The 14,409-nt window shown below is 56.6% G+C and overlaps 1 protein-coding gene across 3 annotated transcripts in view; it reads left to right on the top strand.

Annotated features, from left to right (window-relative positions):
* The window catches only part of ZNF423 (zinc finger protein 423), a 331,821-nt gene that overhangs the window by 187,877 nt on the left and 129,535 nt on the right, over nucleotides 1-14,409 (top strand). For all 3 annotated transcript variants that reach the window (XM_036834944.1, XM_036834945.1, XM_036834946.1), the window contains 2 exons: nucleotides 1,515-4,729; nucleotides 11,656-11,740. In XM_036834944.1, the coding sequence (XP_036690839.1) occupies nucleotides 1,515-4,729; nucleotides 11,656-11,740 (3,300 nt within the window). The remainder of the gene's footprint in view (nucleotides 1-1,514; nucleotides 4,730-11,655; nucleotides 11,741-14,409) is intronic.

The following is a 14,409-nucleotide window of genomic DNA, read 5'->3' as shown; positions in this document are numbered from 1 at the left end:
TGTGTGTGAGAGTATGTGACTGTGTGTGATTGTGTGTGGGTATGAGTGTGGGTATGACTGCATGTGTGTGAGTGTGTGTTGGTGTGTTGGAGTTCACGTGTGAGTTGTGGGAGTGACATGTGAGCCGTGTGTGTGTGTGTTTATGCGTGCAGGTGTGTGTCCCGGTGCCTGCCCAACCTCGGAATGTGGTCCCCCTGCCTTTCCCTTCTAGAGGGTCTGGGCTGCCTCTGGCCAAGAATTTCTGGGTTCCATCTGTGAGGCTTTTCCGAAGACTAAGCTGGCTTGGCTGGGGGCCGGAGAGGCGGGGGCCGTGGTCTGTTTCCTCCGGGGTTAGAAGAGCAAGGTCAGTGCAGTCGAGTCTGAGCTTTTGTTTGTCTCTCCCCTGCCCGTAGCAGCCTGCGGTCCATTTCATTCATTATTAAGTCTTAAATCCACCCAACACGAAACTTGAGCCATGGAATTCACTCCCTGCTCAGGCTGGCTCTGTTCAACCCCCGCCGTGTCTTGGGAAACTTCACTGGTTTAATTTGCTGTGTCCGGTTTGCCTTTGTTTTTTCCAGAAATGGCCAACCCTAGTGCGGGGGTGGCCCCTGTCCCTGGGGAGGGCGGGCCACATGGGGTGTCTGTGCAGGCCCTGTCCGCACACGCCACAGGGGATTTAAGGGCCCACTAGGTTCTGAGCTCTGTGGCCATCTGGGTCCTGGCCCCATCTCTGATCACCGCACTGTCGGGCCATCACCCAGGGTCCTGAGCGAACTTGGGGCAAATCCAGGGGTGGAGGGGGAACAAAGAAAACGACCGCCCTTGGGATGGTTTGGGCTGGGAACCCTGCAGCCCCTTCTCAAGTGCCCTTCGTTTACCCCCGTGTGTGCTCTCGGGGCTGATACCATGTGCCTGTGACTTCCGCCTCATATGTCTGTGTGTACCTGAAGCAGCAGTTCCAGCTTTATCAGTCCCCCCTTCCCCACGGAGTGTGGTGTGGCCGAATTCATTAAAATGCATTTTATTTTCTTGCAGAGTTTTGCTTACGTCCCATTGCACCAGTGGGATTTCCCCCACAGACTAGGGGTTGGAGGGGGAGTCAACCCCCATGTCTTGATCAAGTGATGGGACTTACCTCCTTTTGGCCTATGGGACCGATGGTCTCTGAAGACATTTCAGGTGACTTTTTTCCCAGGCTGCACACCCCCCCACCCCCCATCAGGGAAGTGACTGAGACCTCACCTCCTGTTGGGGGGCTGGGTGCTGCATCCGGCGAGGTCCAGGAAGGTGTTGCCCAGGGGAGAGGCACGTCCCCGCCTTATCCTGCCACCCTTCTTCCACTCCCCCCTGCAGACTGGAAGGCCCGCATGTCCACTTGCTTCCGGCCCCCCGGACTCCCTCCCCCCACTCCCCCTGCAGCAGTTGGCCAGCTGCACAGCCTCAGCCTGCGAGCTTTCAAGAAGCTGGCTCTGTCCTTGTTTTTCGCGGCCCTGGGAATTGCCTCTAATCTCTCTTCTGCCTTCCCTCTGCAGATGGTGACGACGACCCACAACTCTCCTGGGTGGCCTCGTCTCCCTCCAGCAAGGATGTTGCGTCACCCACGCAGATGATCGGAGATGGGTGTGACCTGGGCCTGGGTGAGGAGGAAGGGGGCACGGGCCTGCCGTACCCTTGCCAGTTCTGCGACAAGTCCTTCATCCGCCTGAGCTACTTGAAGAGGCACGAGCAGATCCACAGCGACAAGCTGCCGTTCAAGTGCACCTACTGCAGCCGCCTCTTCAAGCACAAGAGGAGCCGCGACCGGCACATCAAGCTGCACACGGGCGACAAGAAGTACCACTGTCACGAGTGCGAGGCGGCCTTCTCCCGCAGCGACCACCTCAAGATCCACCTGAAGACCCATAGCTCCAGCAAGCCCTTCAAGTGCACCGTCTGCAAGCGCGGCTTCTCCTCCACCAGCTCGCTGCAGAGCCACATGCAGGCCCACAAGAAGAACAAGGAGCACCTGGCCAAGTCGGAGAAGGAGGCCAAGAAGGACGACTTCATGTGCGACTACTGCGAGGACACCTTCAGCCAGACTGAGGAGCTGGAGAAGCACGTGCTCACCCGCCACCCCCAGCTCTCCGAGAAGGCCGACCTGCAGTGCATCCACTGCCCCGAGGTCTTCGTCGACGAGAACGCGCTGCTCGCCCACATCCACCAGGCCCACGCCAACCAGAAACACAAGTGCCCCATGTGCCCCGAGCAGTTCTCCTCGGTGGAGGGCGTCTACTGCCACCTGGACAGCCACCGGCAGCCCGACTCCAGCAACCACAGCGTCAGCCCTGACCCCGTGCTGGGCAGCGTGGCCTCCATGAGCAGCGCCACCCCAGACTCCAGCGCCTCCGTGGAGCGAGGCTCCACGCCGGACTCCACCTTGAAGCCACTGCGGGGCCAGAAGAAGATGCGGGATGACGGGCAGGGCTGGTCCAAGGTGGTCTACAGCTGCCCCTATTGCTCCAAGCGGGACTTTAACAGCCTGGCCGTGCTGGAGATCCACCTGAAGACCATCCACGCGGATAAGCCGCAGCAGAGCCACACGTGTCAGATCTGCCTGGACTCCATGCCCACCCTCTACAACCTCAACGAGCACGTCCGCAAGCTGCACAAGAACCACGCCTACCCCGTGATGCAGTTCAGTAACATCTCCGCCTTCCACTGCAACTACTGCCCCGAGATGTTTGCCGACATCAACAGCCTGCAGGAGCACATCCGCGTCTCCCACTGCGGCCCCAACTCCAACCCGCCCGACGGCAATAATGCCTTCTTCTGCAACCAGTGCTCCATGGGATTCCTGACCGAGTCCTCCCTCACGGAGCACATCCAGCAGGCCCACTGCAGCGTCGGCAGCGCCAAGCTGGAGTCCCCGGTCGTGCAGCCTGCGCAGTCCTTCATGGAGGTCTATTCCTGCCCCTACTGCACCAACTCGCCCATCTTCGGCTCCATCCTGAAGCTCACCAAGCACATCAAGGAGAACCACAAGAACATCCCGCTGGCCCACAGCAAGAAGTCCAAGGCGGAGCAGAGCCCGGTCTCATCTGACGTGGAGGTGTCTTCCCCGAAGCGGCAGCGGCTTTCGGTGAGCGCCAACTCCATCTCCAACGGCGAGTATCCCTGTAATCAGTGCGACCTCAAGTTCTCCAACTTCGAGAGCTTCCAGACCCACCTGAAGCTGCACCTGGAGCTGCTGCTGCGCAAGCAGGCGTGCCCCCAGTGCAAAGAGGACTTTGACTCCCAGGAATCCCTCCTGCAGCACCTGACGGTGCACTACATGACCACGTCGACCCACTACGTGTGCGAGAGCTGCGACAAGCAGTTCTCCTCGGTGGACGACCTGCAGAAGCACCTGCTGGACATGCACACCTTCGTGCTCTACCACTGCACCCTGTGTCAGGAGGTCTTTGACTCCAAGGTGTCCATCCAGGTGCACCTGGCGGTGAAGCACAGCAACGAGAAGAAGATGTACCGCTGCACGGCCTGCAACTGGGACTTCCGCAAGGAGGCCGACCTGCAGGTGCACGTCAAACACAGCCACCTGGGCAACCCGGCCAAGGCACACAAGTGCATCTTCTGCGGGGAGACCTTCAGCACCGAAGTGGAGCTGCAGTGCCACATCACTACGCACAGCAAGAAGTACAACTGCAAGTTCTGCAGCAAGGCCTTCCACGCCATCATCCTGCTGGAGAAGCACCTGCGGGAGAAGCACTGCGTGTTTGACACGGCCACCGAGAACGGCACGGCCAACGGGGTGCCCCCGGCTACCGCCAAGAAGGCCGAGCCGGCCGACCTGCAGGGCATGCTGCTGAAGAACCCCGAGGCGCCCAACAGCCACGAGGCGAGCGAGGATGACGTGGACGCGTCAGAACCCATGTACGGCTGTGATATCTGCGGGGCGGCCTACACCATGGAGGTGCTGCTGCAGAACCACAGGCTGCGGGACCACAACATCCGGCCAGGCGAGGACGACGGCTCCCGGAAGAAGGCTGAGTTCATCAAGGGCAGCCACAAGTGCAACGTGTGCTCACGGACTTTCTTCTCGGAGAACGGCCTCCGGGAGCACCTGCAGACGCACCGGGGCCCTGCCAAGCACTACATGTGCCCCATCTGCGGCGAGCGCTTCCCCTCGCTGCTGACGCTCACCGAGCACAAGGTGACCCACAGCAAGAGCCTGGACACGGGCACCTGCCGCATCTGCAAGATGCCCCTGCAGAGCGAGGAGGAGTTCATCGAGCACTGCCAGATGCACCCCGACCTGCGCAACTCCCTCACGGGCTTCCGCTGTGTGGTCTGCATGCAGACGGTCACCTCCACGCTCGAGCTCAAGATCCATGGCACCTTCCACATGCAGAAGCTGGCGGGCAGCTCGGCTGCGTCCTCCCCCAACGGCCAGGGGCTGCAGAAGCTCTACAAGTGTGCCCTGTGCCTCAAAGAGTTTCGCAGCAAGCAGGACCTGGTGAAGCTCGACGTCAACGGGCTCCCCTATGGCCTCTGCGCCGGCTGCATGGCCCGCAGCTCCAACGGACAGGTGGGTGGCCTGGCCCCGCCCGAGCCTGCCGACCGGCCCTGCGCCGGCCTCCGCTGCCCCGAGTGCAGCGTCAAGTTCGAGAGTGCCGAGGACCTGGAGAGCCACATGCAGGTGGACCACCGTGACCTCACTCCAGAGACCAGTGGGCCCCGGAAAGGCGCCCAGACGTCGCCAGTGCCCCGGGTAAGTGCAGCCCACCCGAACCTGGACCTTGCTCCTTGGGGCTCCGCTCATGCCCAGAGGAGCCCCCGTGCTGAGCTCTGTGTTGCCCGGTGGCGTTCCCTCTAGTAGCCCAGAGAAGCAGCGCCGTCGTGCAGCGGTTAAGCACATCTGATCGCAGTAGACTCTGAGTTCAAACCCCAGTGTTGCCATTTCCCTTCCGGTGTGACGTGGCATTTATCTTCCTGGGCCTCATTTGCCAAGTGCTCATCTGTAAAATGGGAATAATAATTGTCTCGACTTCATAGAATTGTTATGAGGGGCCCGTGGCATCATGTAGATAAAAGGCTGCTGCAGTGAGTGCTCCCTCAATGTTGGTGGTCGTCTTGGTCATTGATCGGGGAGTGGGCTTATTCACATGCTTATTGGGTCTTCTTGGGCAAGTCACTCTGTCCTCTAGGCTTTAGATTTAGGAGTCCTTTGACAGTTTATGGAGATAATATACACATAAAGGGCTTGGAACCTGGCACTTAGGGCCCAGTAAGCTAGCAGTTATCACCAGCTGATACTATTACCATCAACAGCATCATTATCGTCAGTGCAGTTGCTGGTACATGGAAGGCCCTGGGAATGTTTCCAGTGACTGTTATCGTTAATGACTGATTGATGATTGATCAAAATTGTCCTGCACACCCTTTATTTTGGGGGTGCCTGGCAGCTAAGGAGAGTCAGAAACGGTCCCTGCCTTGGGGGCTGCCAGATCAGGGGGAGCCGCAGGCCCATAACCAATGGGTTTCAATGAGGCAGGGGAAGTCTGAGCTACTGGAGGGTCCACATGGGCCCTGGGAATGGTGACCAAGGGGCACCTGCCAGTGGGCCTGGAGGCTGCGTGGCCCTCAGGTGTCAGAACGGGCCCGGGGATTCCCATCAAGTCTGTGTTGTCTGTTTCCAGACCGAGGAGATGCCAAGCAGATCTCGGGGGTATCTTTCCCTGGAGGGCCACTGGTGGTACCACTGGCAGGGGGGGCAGGATTTGGGGAAGGGCCACCTGCCACAGATGCCTGCTGGAAGACAGGGATGTCTGCTGAGGGTGTTTCACTGTGGGATCAGAACTGGGGCCCGCAACTCCGGGATTTTGAGGGGGAGAGAGAGTGAGAGAGAAGGAGGGCTGGAGAGGCTGAAGGGAGAATCTGCAGTGGGGGCCCCTAAGGGGTCTCCTGGCCAGCTCCCCACAGAGACCAGCGAGCCAGAGGCCCTGACCAAGATCACCCAGCTGCAGAGAGAAACGTCTGAACGAGGATAGAGCTGTGTGTCCAGCTGGGGCCTGAGGCCTCGCCTCAAAGCCCCATCTGTAGCAGAGAGCTCCTTTTAGAGGTGATTGATTGGTTGATTAAATTTGTGCTGAGCGCCCATTATTTCTGGTGTGCCTGGCGGCCAAGGAGAGTCAGAAATGGACCACTTTCTTAAGGCCTTTTGACTGAGCACAGCCTCTAGGTAAGGGTCCAGCGGTCACCCTTCAGAGGTCCTGGGCACAGTGCAGTCACAGCTGCCCTGCTCTGTCCCCCTGAGCCTCAGCTTGCTGCCAGCCAGTGTGGGTGGACTGGGGGGGATTCGGGCCCTGGAGTCAGATGGCCTGCGTTAAAATCTCCCCCTTCCAGTACCCACTTATGATTTGACCTCTCTGGGCTTCGGTCCTCACCTGTAAAGCCAGAGGGTAACAGTAATCACAATAGTAATAGCAATTGCAGTAGTGTCTATCTCCAAAGCTGGCATCACCTGGGAGGGACCGGGGGGCCGTTCTGCTTTTTTAACCAGCCTCTGCTCTGGTTGGCCGGCGTGTGTTCCTCTTCAGTTGTCAAATACTGTGACTGTCTCCCTGCTGACCTCAGTGTTTTGCCCTGAGGATTAAATGAGTAAAGACGTGCTGGGCATGTAGCAACCATCCCTTGTTATTTTCCCATTTATAATCACACCTCACATTTATTGAGGAATAAGGATGTGCCAGGCACATCCAGGCACTTTCTATCTATTTAATCCTTACAACACTCACTTTACAGATGAGGAAAAGGAGGCAAGGAACAATTAGGTAGTTTGCTGTGAGCCCCCCACTTTAAAGAAGCAGAGAAGGGATTGGAGCCCAGGGAGTGTGTGGTGCCCCAGCCCGAGCTCTTGACCAGCCTTTGAGCCAGCACCTCTGGAGCCCCCCTAGTTGCAAGGGTGGGGTCCAGGGTGGTCAGTCTGGTGCTCGTGCGGTGGGACAGTGTGGCACGGCCGGGCCCCTGCATGCCCTTCTCCCAGGTGCGCTCCAGCCCCATCCCTGCCCACGCTGGGGCTCCTGCCGGCCATGGGGCTGCTTCTAGCGTCCCCAGAGCCTTTGGCTATTGAAGCCTCCTCCATCCCAGTCTCTGCTCTGGATCCTGTATCAAGTACTACTTCGTAAAACCCCTACTGTGTGGGCACCCACTCTTATATTGTTTCCATGGCAACACCCTGGACCTTTGCCATGACCTTGGCTTTGGCAAAGAGGGGGCCCAGACTCAGAAAGGTGGAGCCGCGTACCCGAGGACTCACGGCTGTGCGTGGGAGTGCGGGGCTACGAGCCCGAGGGGGCTTGTCTTCTGGGAGCCTGGAAGGCCTTCCTCTCCCTGTCCCTGGTCTTGTGAGAGAGAAGGGAGCTGGCACTCACATCTAGAGGCCTGGGCAGATGGGCCATTCACAGAAAGGAGCTAGACAAAGCCCGGGTACCTCCCCAGCGGAGGCACAGCCTCTGGGGCCTCGCCCCCTGCCTGGGCACGCCTGGGGGCAGGGGCCCAGCTGTCTGTTCGCCCACCCCTCCCTCCCCCAGGACTCACGCATACAAGAGCAGACTCTGGGGGCTGCACAGGGGATTGGGGGCTGGCAGGCTGGGACCCTCGGGAGTGTATCCATAGCAACCAGCTCTCTGAGGACTGGGTTCCCATGGGGCCGAGGCTGCTGTCGGCTGGAGCGAAGCGGTGAGGTTTCCGCCTCCCTCTCTGTTTACGGGTAATAACAACGTCACCCCAATTCCAGCCCCTTGTGGGCAGACCCCGGCCCTCATCGACTCACCAGATTGCCACGATGCCCCGTCCGGCGTTGGGTGGGGAGGTAGACTGGGTGCTTTCACACTCCATCTTCCTGCAGGGTAAGCAGACAGCCAGGTTCACAGGCTTGTTCAGGTGACAGCTTTCTGTCACCCGGAGCAGGACTGTCTGGGGCGGTCTGGGGCATGGAGCCAAGAATGGCAGCTCAGACAGTGGCTCTGGAGGGCGCCTGCCTGGGGTCCAATCCAGTTCTCCTGCTCACCGGCGCTAGGCTTTGACCAGATGACTTAGCCTCTTGGAACTCCACTTTCTCCATCCCTAAAGTGGAGCTTGCAGAGTCATTGTGAGTATTAAGAATAAACAGTGCCTGCACATAGTAGGCTCATAGTAGGTGCTCAGTAAATGTGAGTTGCAATCATGATCGTGGGAATTCAGCAGCAGTGGCTGTCTTGCCCCTCTTCTTCCCTTTTCCTCTCCACATCCTCCAGCGTGTTTTCTTCCTTCCCCGGGACCCTCTGAGGTTGCTCGGGCCACGCTGGGGAAGGCAGCCCTGGCCAAGGTCCCAGGGTTCAGCTTTGGCTGTCCTGGGCTGGGCCCCAGGGAAGGGGCTTATGCAGAGGAGGTGCTTTGAATGCCAAGTTCTGTTTTTCTGTGATTACGTCTCCTAGCGGGGGCTGAACCTCCAGAGGAGGATGGAGTCTTTGGGGGATAGCAAAAGGGAGACGGACCCAGAGGAGGTGCTGAGGTGAGGATGGGGGGCAGCAGGAGGTAGACAGAGTGAGAGTCCTCACCTGTTCTCCCCATGCTGTGTTCTCCCCATGCACCTGGCCCGGGTGCCTGCTGCTCCAGACCCTGGGCATCCCTGGTCTCACACGCACGGCCCAAAGGGCCATCTCTGGGTGGGGGCATATGGGTATACATGTGCCTTAGTGAGTGCTGGTGCTGGTGAACCTGTGTGTGTGCAGGTGTGTGTATGCCCGACTGTGAATGTGTGTGTGTATACCTAGGGGTCTACATGTGTGTCCACAAGGGTCAGTGCACACCCTTGTGCCATAAGCTGCTCGTGCATCTGTGGGTGCATTGGGGAGTGATGGGTGTGGCTGTCAGGGTTCCAGGGAGAGAACTGAAAGCGTGTGTGTTACTGGGGATGCTCCGTGAACCTGTGGTCCATGAGGATGTCTCCACTTCTCTGAGGGTGTTGCACTTATGTGTCTGTGTTACAGGGAGCAAATGGGTTGCTGGGTGTAGGGGTTGTGGGTGTGTGTGAGGGTCTTGCGTGTTGGTGGTATGTAGGATGTTCACAAGTCTGTGTGTATATCCTCACATGCGTGTCCATGCCTGCGCATACGCGCTGTGTGTGTGTGTGTGTGTGTGAACGCCCAGGCTCTTTGGTCAGCAGCTCCTGTGACCACTCCCCTGGGATTCCCCTGGAGCCTCTTGCCCCACGAGGCAGGGCCCAGTCCTCTTCCTGCCACTGAGGGGTGGCCATATGGTAGGGGGACATTTGGGGGTACTCTCTCATCCTGCCCAGGCAGGCTCCTGGTGATTTATCTTTCAAGCACAGTGAGCCTACTTCATTCATCTGCCCCGAGGAGGAACAGCACTTTGATCATGAACTGTCCCCTGCACTGGTCTGGACTAGCCGTGGCCGTGGCCGTGGCCTCTAGAGACTTCTGACCAAGGAGGTGGGGGGCACAGTCTTCCTTGCCCAGCAGGCTCCTCTGGGCTTCCTCCGCGTGGAGCTTCCTGGGGCGTGCTTCATTCTTGCCTTTACTTGTTCATTCACTCATTCATTCATTCATTCATTCAATCATCCATTTAAGCATCAAGGACCCTTATACTTGCCAGACAGAGTGGGTGAGGGACACATGTGAGAGGGAATGAATGATTTTGAGGGCGGAGAAACCCAAGGTCCTTCCTCTCCATGAGCACAGACCAGGAGTTGAGCCGAGGTGGGTGCTTTGGGACTGTGCCCCTCAGAAGACTTCAGTCCCTGCCGTCTCTTCTGGCCTGAAATCTCCTCTGCCTGTTGTGAGGCTCCCCTGTTCTGTCCCCCCGAGACTCACCCATTATTCCCGGGTGTTTCCGTGCTGAATGCCTGCTTCCGGGCCCAGCGCTGCGGCTGCTCTGAGGACGTACTGAACGCCCAGGTCTCCTGAAGCACTGGGAGCAAGGCGCTCTGGTCTTATCAGCACGGGTCCTGGAGCCCGAGCGGGGACCCCGCCTGGAGCCTGAAGCTCCCGGCACCAGCTGTTCCAGTTGTTTCTCCATTCATTGATTCAACAGTCTCTCAGCAGCAGTAAGAATCATGATGAAAGTTCAGTGCTTATTAGGCGCTCACTCTGGGCTGGGCCCTGTGTTGGGTGGTGGGGATCCAGGGTCCCTAGTCACCGTGGGATGACTTCTCTTTGTCCCTTCTGCCCTCATAGAGGGTGTGGCACATGTTATTTCACAACTTTGCTCATTTGTTCAACAAATGCTTCCTAAGCACGCAGTCTTTGCTGGGACCTCACAGGTGGACAGAACGCGTCCTGGCCCTCTGGGTGCTCATGGTGCAGTGCGAGCAAACAAATCAATTGGCCACGACAGAATCGTATGCGGATCAACTAGGTGCTTTCAGCATAAGCTCAGGGGCCTGGGGAGATCCTAAACTCACTCTGGGGTGGGAAGAAAAGGCTTCTCAGAAGAGGTGCCATTTGAACAGAGTCCTAAGGATGGGGAGGGTATTCCAGGTGGAGGAAACGGCATAGACAAAGGCCTGGAGGTGAGACCAGGCCCTTCAGAAGAACTGCAGGTTCAGGTGGGGCTGAGGTGGGGCTGAGACGACTGAGCCCTCTGGTGGTTCGTCCTGGCTACATCATTGAGGGTTAGGCCTCAGTGTTCAGCCAAGAAATCCAGAGTCTTGCCCTCTTTTCCAGAGGTCGAGGGAGGCCCCATCATCCCAGGACCCAAAGTAGTCTTCAGAAAACTTGGATATTTTGAATTCCCATACCACCCCTCCCTCTTCATAAAGACGCACAGCCACAGCCCTTCCCCCACTGAGGCAACACACCTCTGTCCACAGTGGGCTGGTTTCACACTGTGAAGCTCCACTCTTTGGAACCAGTCTTCGAGAAGCTTTGAAACATCTCATGTTCTCCATTTTTCTGCCCCCCTCCCCACAAAAGCAGTTGGTAATAGCTCCCCGTGTGTGGAAGCCAGCTGTAGGATCACCTGGGGCCTTGTGTGTCTAGGGCAGAGGAGGAATTCTTCAGTCACCCCTGAGTGTCAGAGCTGATGGTAGCAGTCTCCCCTGCTTGGCCACTTGGTTCTTAGGGTAGGTAAATAGATGAGAGAGTAGTTGGATGGGTACAAAGAGAGATGAATGGGTGGATGGATGGATGGATGACTAGATGGATGGATGGATGGGTGGCTAGATGAATGAATGGGTGAGTGGGTGTGTGTATGTGTGTTTAGATGGATGGATGGGTAGACAGAGGGTAGGTAGACAGTGATGGGTAGACAGATGGATGAACAGACGGATGGATGAGTGGATACAGCAGGCATAGATGGGTGGAAGATGGGTAGATGGATTGGAGCATACCCCAAGCAGAACAGCCTGCCTCAGCTTCCTTTCTGTGGTTCTGCTGTGTGCCCTCACCTTGGGATGGGGCAGTTTCCCCGGGTCGAGCAGAGGAGAAGCTCCCTTGCAGTGGAGCCTGTCCCCACTTCCCCAGGCTGAATCTGAGCTGGATGCAGAGGTAGGTGGGAAGAGAATGGCCTGGAGAGAACTGGGAGCGGATCAGAGCCGTTCTGGGAAGTCTTGAGCCATGGCCTCCGGGAGCTTTTGCTTTCTGCTCTGTTCTGCATCCTGGCTGTCTAATTCCTTTCCTTTTGGTTTCCAAACAGAAAAAGACGTACCAGTGCATCAAGTGCCAGATGACCTTCGAGAACGAGAGAGAGATCCAAATCCACGTTGCCAACCACATGATTGGTAAGCATGTGTTTCCTCCTACCTGTGCTGCGGCCACCCCTCGGGGTTGAAATGTTTGGTTCCAATCATCATTTCACTGGCTTTTAGCTCAAAGGATAGAGTCACTGCTGCTGTTTCTGAGACATTTCAAATGGGACTAAAAATGTCAGAGCTGGAGCACTTTCTCCATCCGAACCTTCTTTTCGCGTGGCTCCACTCACATTGCAGTCAAACTTTTGACAGTCTCTTCCATTTCCCAGCATACATTTCCCTCCATTTCTGAAATGAAGTGCTTTCCAGTTGTCAAGCACTCAGGGGCAATTATGCTTCAATTTCGTATGTCATGACATCAAATAGATTTAACTGCTCACATTTCCCCACTAAACGTGGGGAATTCCTCGGGCACATTGTCAAAACAGAATGCTTACAAAGTTATTTTGCTACTTTTCCTATTTCTCTTCAAGCAGTCTTGGACTTTGGAAAATTCAGCCTTTTAAGGAGGGAGCTTTCAAAGTCCCATCGTGTTCCCACTTGGCCCGAGGGATGGAGGGAAGCCTTGAGGTCTTACTTGCCTTCTGTGGGTGGATGTGGTCTCCCTGGCGGCTAGGGAGGCCCTCGCTATAAGAGAGGGCACAGTGGATTTCTGGTGGCATGGGGCTAGCCCAGGGGATGGGTTTGGCAGTGAGGGCCTCGAGAACTTCTGGAATCTTGGTGCCCTGGGTCTTTGGCAGAAGCGTGATCACCTTCTCCAAGAGTCCCACAGTCTGAGTGATGAAAGGTCAGGCCTGGGTTGAGCATCCCGACCCTGACTTTCTCTCCATTTTTCTGCCTCTAATATGTTTTCATTAGAGTCTTAACATCAGCCACGCCAACAGAGTACTGTTTTACAAAACGCTTGATTGCATACATTAAAAAAAGGTCCACTTAAGTGTCCCCCTCAGTGGATCCTCACGAACTGAGCACACCTGGGTAACCAACACCCAGGTGAAGAAGCAGACCATTCCTGCATCCCAGAAACCCCCCCTCGGCCCCCTCCAGGCCCTTCCCCCACCAACAAAAGGGCCTCAGCATCCTGATGCTAACAGCATAGGTTACTTGTGGTTGTTTTGCATTTTATGTAAATGAGATCACACCGTCTCTGCTCATTTGTGTCTGGTGTCTTTCGCTTGTTCATATTAGTGCCTGTGGTTGGACATTGCCCCTTCTCACTGGTGTATGATATTCCATTGTGTGAACACATCGCCATTTATCTGTTCTTGATACACATCCTGATGGGCATCTGGGTAGTTTCCATTGTGGAATTGTTTCAAATACTGTGCTGCTGTGACCATTCTTCTATGAGTCATTGGTGAACACTCACATGCAGTTGTTTTTTTTTTTAAATCTATTTATTTATTTATTTTTTAAATTTTTGGCTGTGTTGGGTCTTCGTTTCTGTGCAAGGGCTTTCTCTAGTTGCGGCAAGCGGGGGCCACTCTTCATTGCGGTGCACGGGCCTCTCACTATCGCGGCCTCTCTTGTTGTGGAGCACAGGCTCCAGACGCGCAGGCTCAGTAGTTGTGGCTCACGGGCCTAGTTGCTCCGTGGCATGTGGGATCTTCCCAGACCAGGGCTCAAACCCGTGTCTCCTGCATTAGCAGGCAGATTCTCAACCACTGCGCCACCAGGGAAGCCCTCACGTGCAGTTTTAATGGGAATATCTCTCCGACTGAAATTGGTGGGATTTGAGTAGGATATGAGTAGGTTCTCCTCCAGTAGATACAGATGAATACACTTCCAAAGTGGTCGGTTGTATGAAGTCTCCCTCCCACCTCAGCCTGTGAGAGTTGTTCCACATCTGTGCCGTCATCCACATTGTACGTAAGAAGGCCCTTCTTTAGTGGAGCTGTGCTCAGGGTGGCTACGGTCCCCCGGTCCCCGCCAGCTGCTGCTCAGTGAGTTTGGGTACCTAGCGTCCCGGTGACTCGGGGCAGGTCCCCTGAAGGCGCTGAGCGGAACTGGGTGCCTGGTGGGGCTCCCTCAATGACGAGGGGACATGAGAAGCACGGGAGGGGCAGGGGACCCTGGGAATTCAGCCCGACGGGAAGATTGGTGACTTTTTAGTTCCTTCTGTTTGAGAGGCCCCTGCTGAAGTAGAAGAAGGAAACTGTCCTATCCATCACTGGCTGCTGAGCGCGCTTTCACGGCAGTGTCAGGGAGGTGAAGATAAAGATACCTAAAAATGTTTGCTTTTGTAGCAGGTGTTAATGTGTGCTCCTGTTTGTAAGCACGAAGGGCGAGAGGCTGGCTAATTGGACCGCAGTGATTTCAGAGGTGTTTCTCCCCCTCTCCTTTCTCCCTTCCACCTTTCCTTTTGTGCAGCACCTGGAAGCTGTGTGTCCACAGGTGGAAGGCGAGGGCTTGCTCTTAACTAGAGTGGTGGAAGATGTGAAAGGAGGGTTTGATTGGCACTTGGGTCTTTGTGTGAGCAGAGGGCGGGGCTCCTGCAAGAAGAAGTCCCGGCTGGTGGCTGGAAAGGGCCCCTCACCGGCTCGGCAGTGCTGTGAGCTGGCCTGTTCGTCCAGGCAAGATGTTTATGCAGCTGCACGAGGTCTCACATGCAGGCCCTTGGCTCATGGCCATGAGGCACGGGCTGGGGACCTGCTGGAGCCACACCTCTGGTGGCAGGGCTGTACCTCCTCTCACTCTGC

The sequence above is a fragment of the Balaenoptera musculus genome, chromosome 19 (genome assembly GCF_009873245.2).
Source record: "Balaenoptera musculus isolate JJ_BM4_2016_0621 chromosome 19, mBalMus1.pri.v3, whole genome shotgun sequence".
Classification (NCBI taxonomy): domain Eukaryota; kingdom Metazoa; phylum Chordata; class Mammalia; order Artiodactyla; family Balaenopteridae; genus Balaenoptera; species Balaenoptera musculus.
This window is presented reverse-complemented; position numbering and strand designations above follow the sequence as displayed.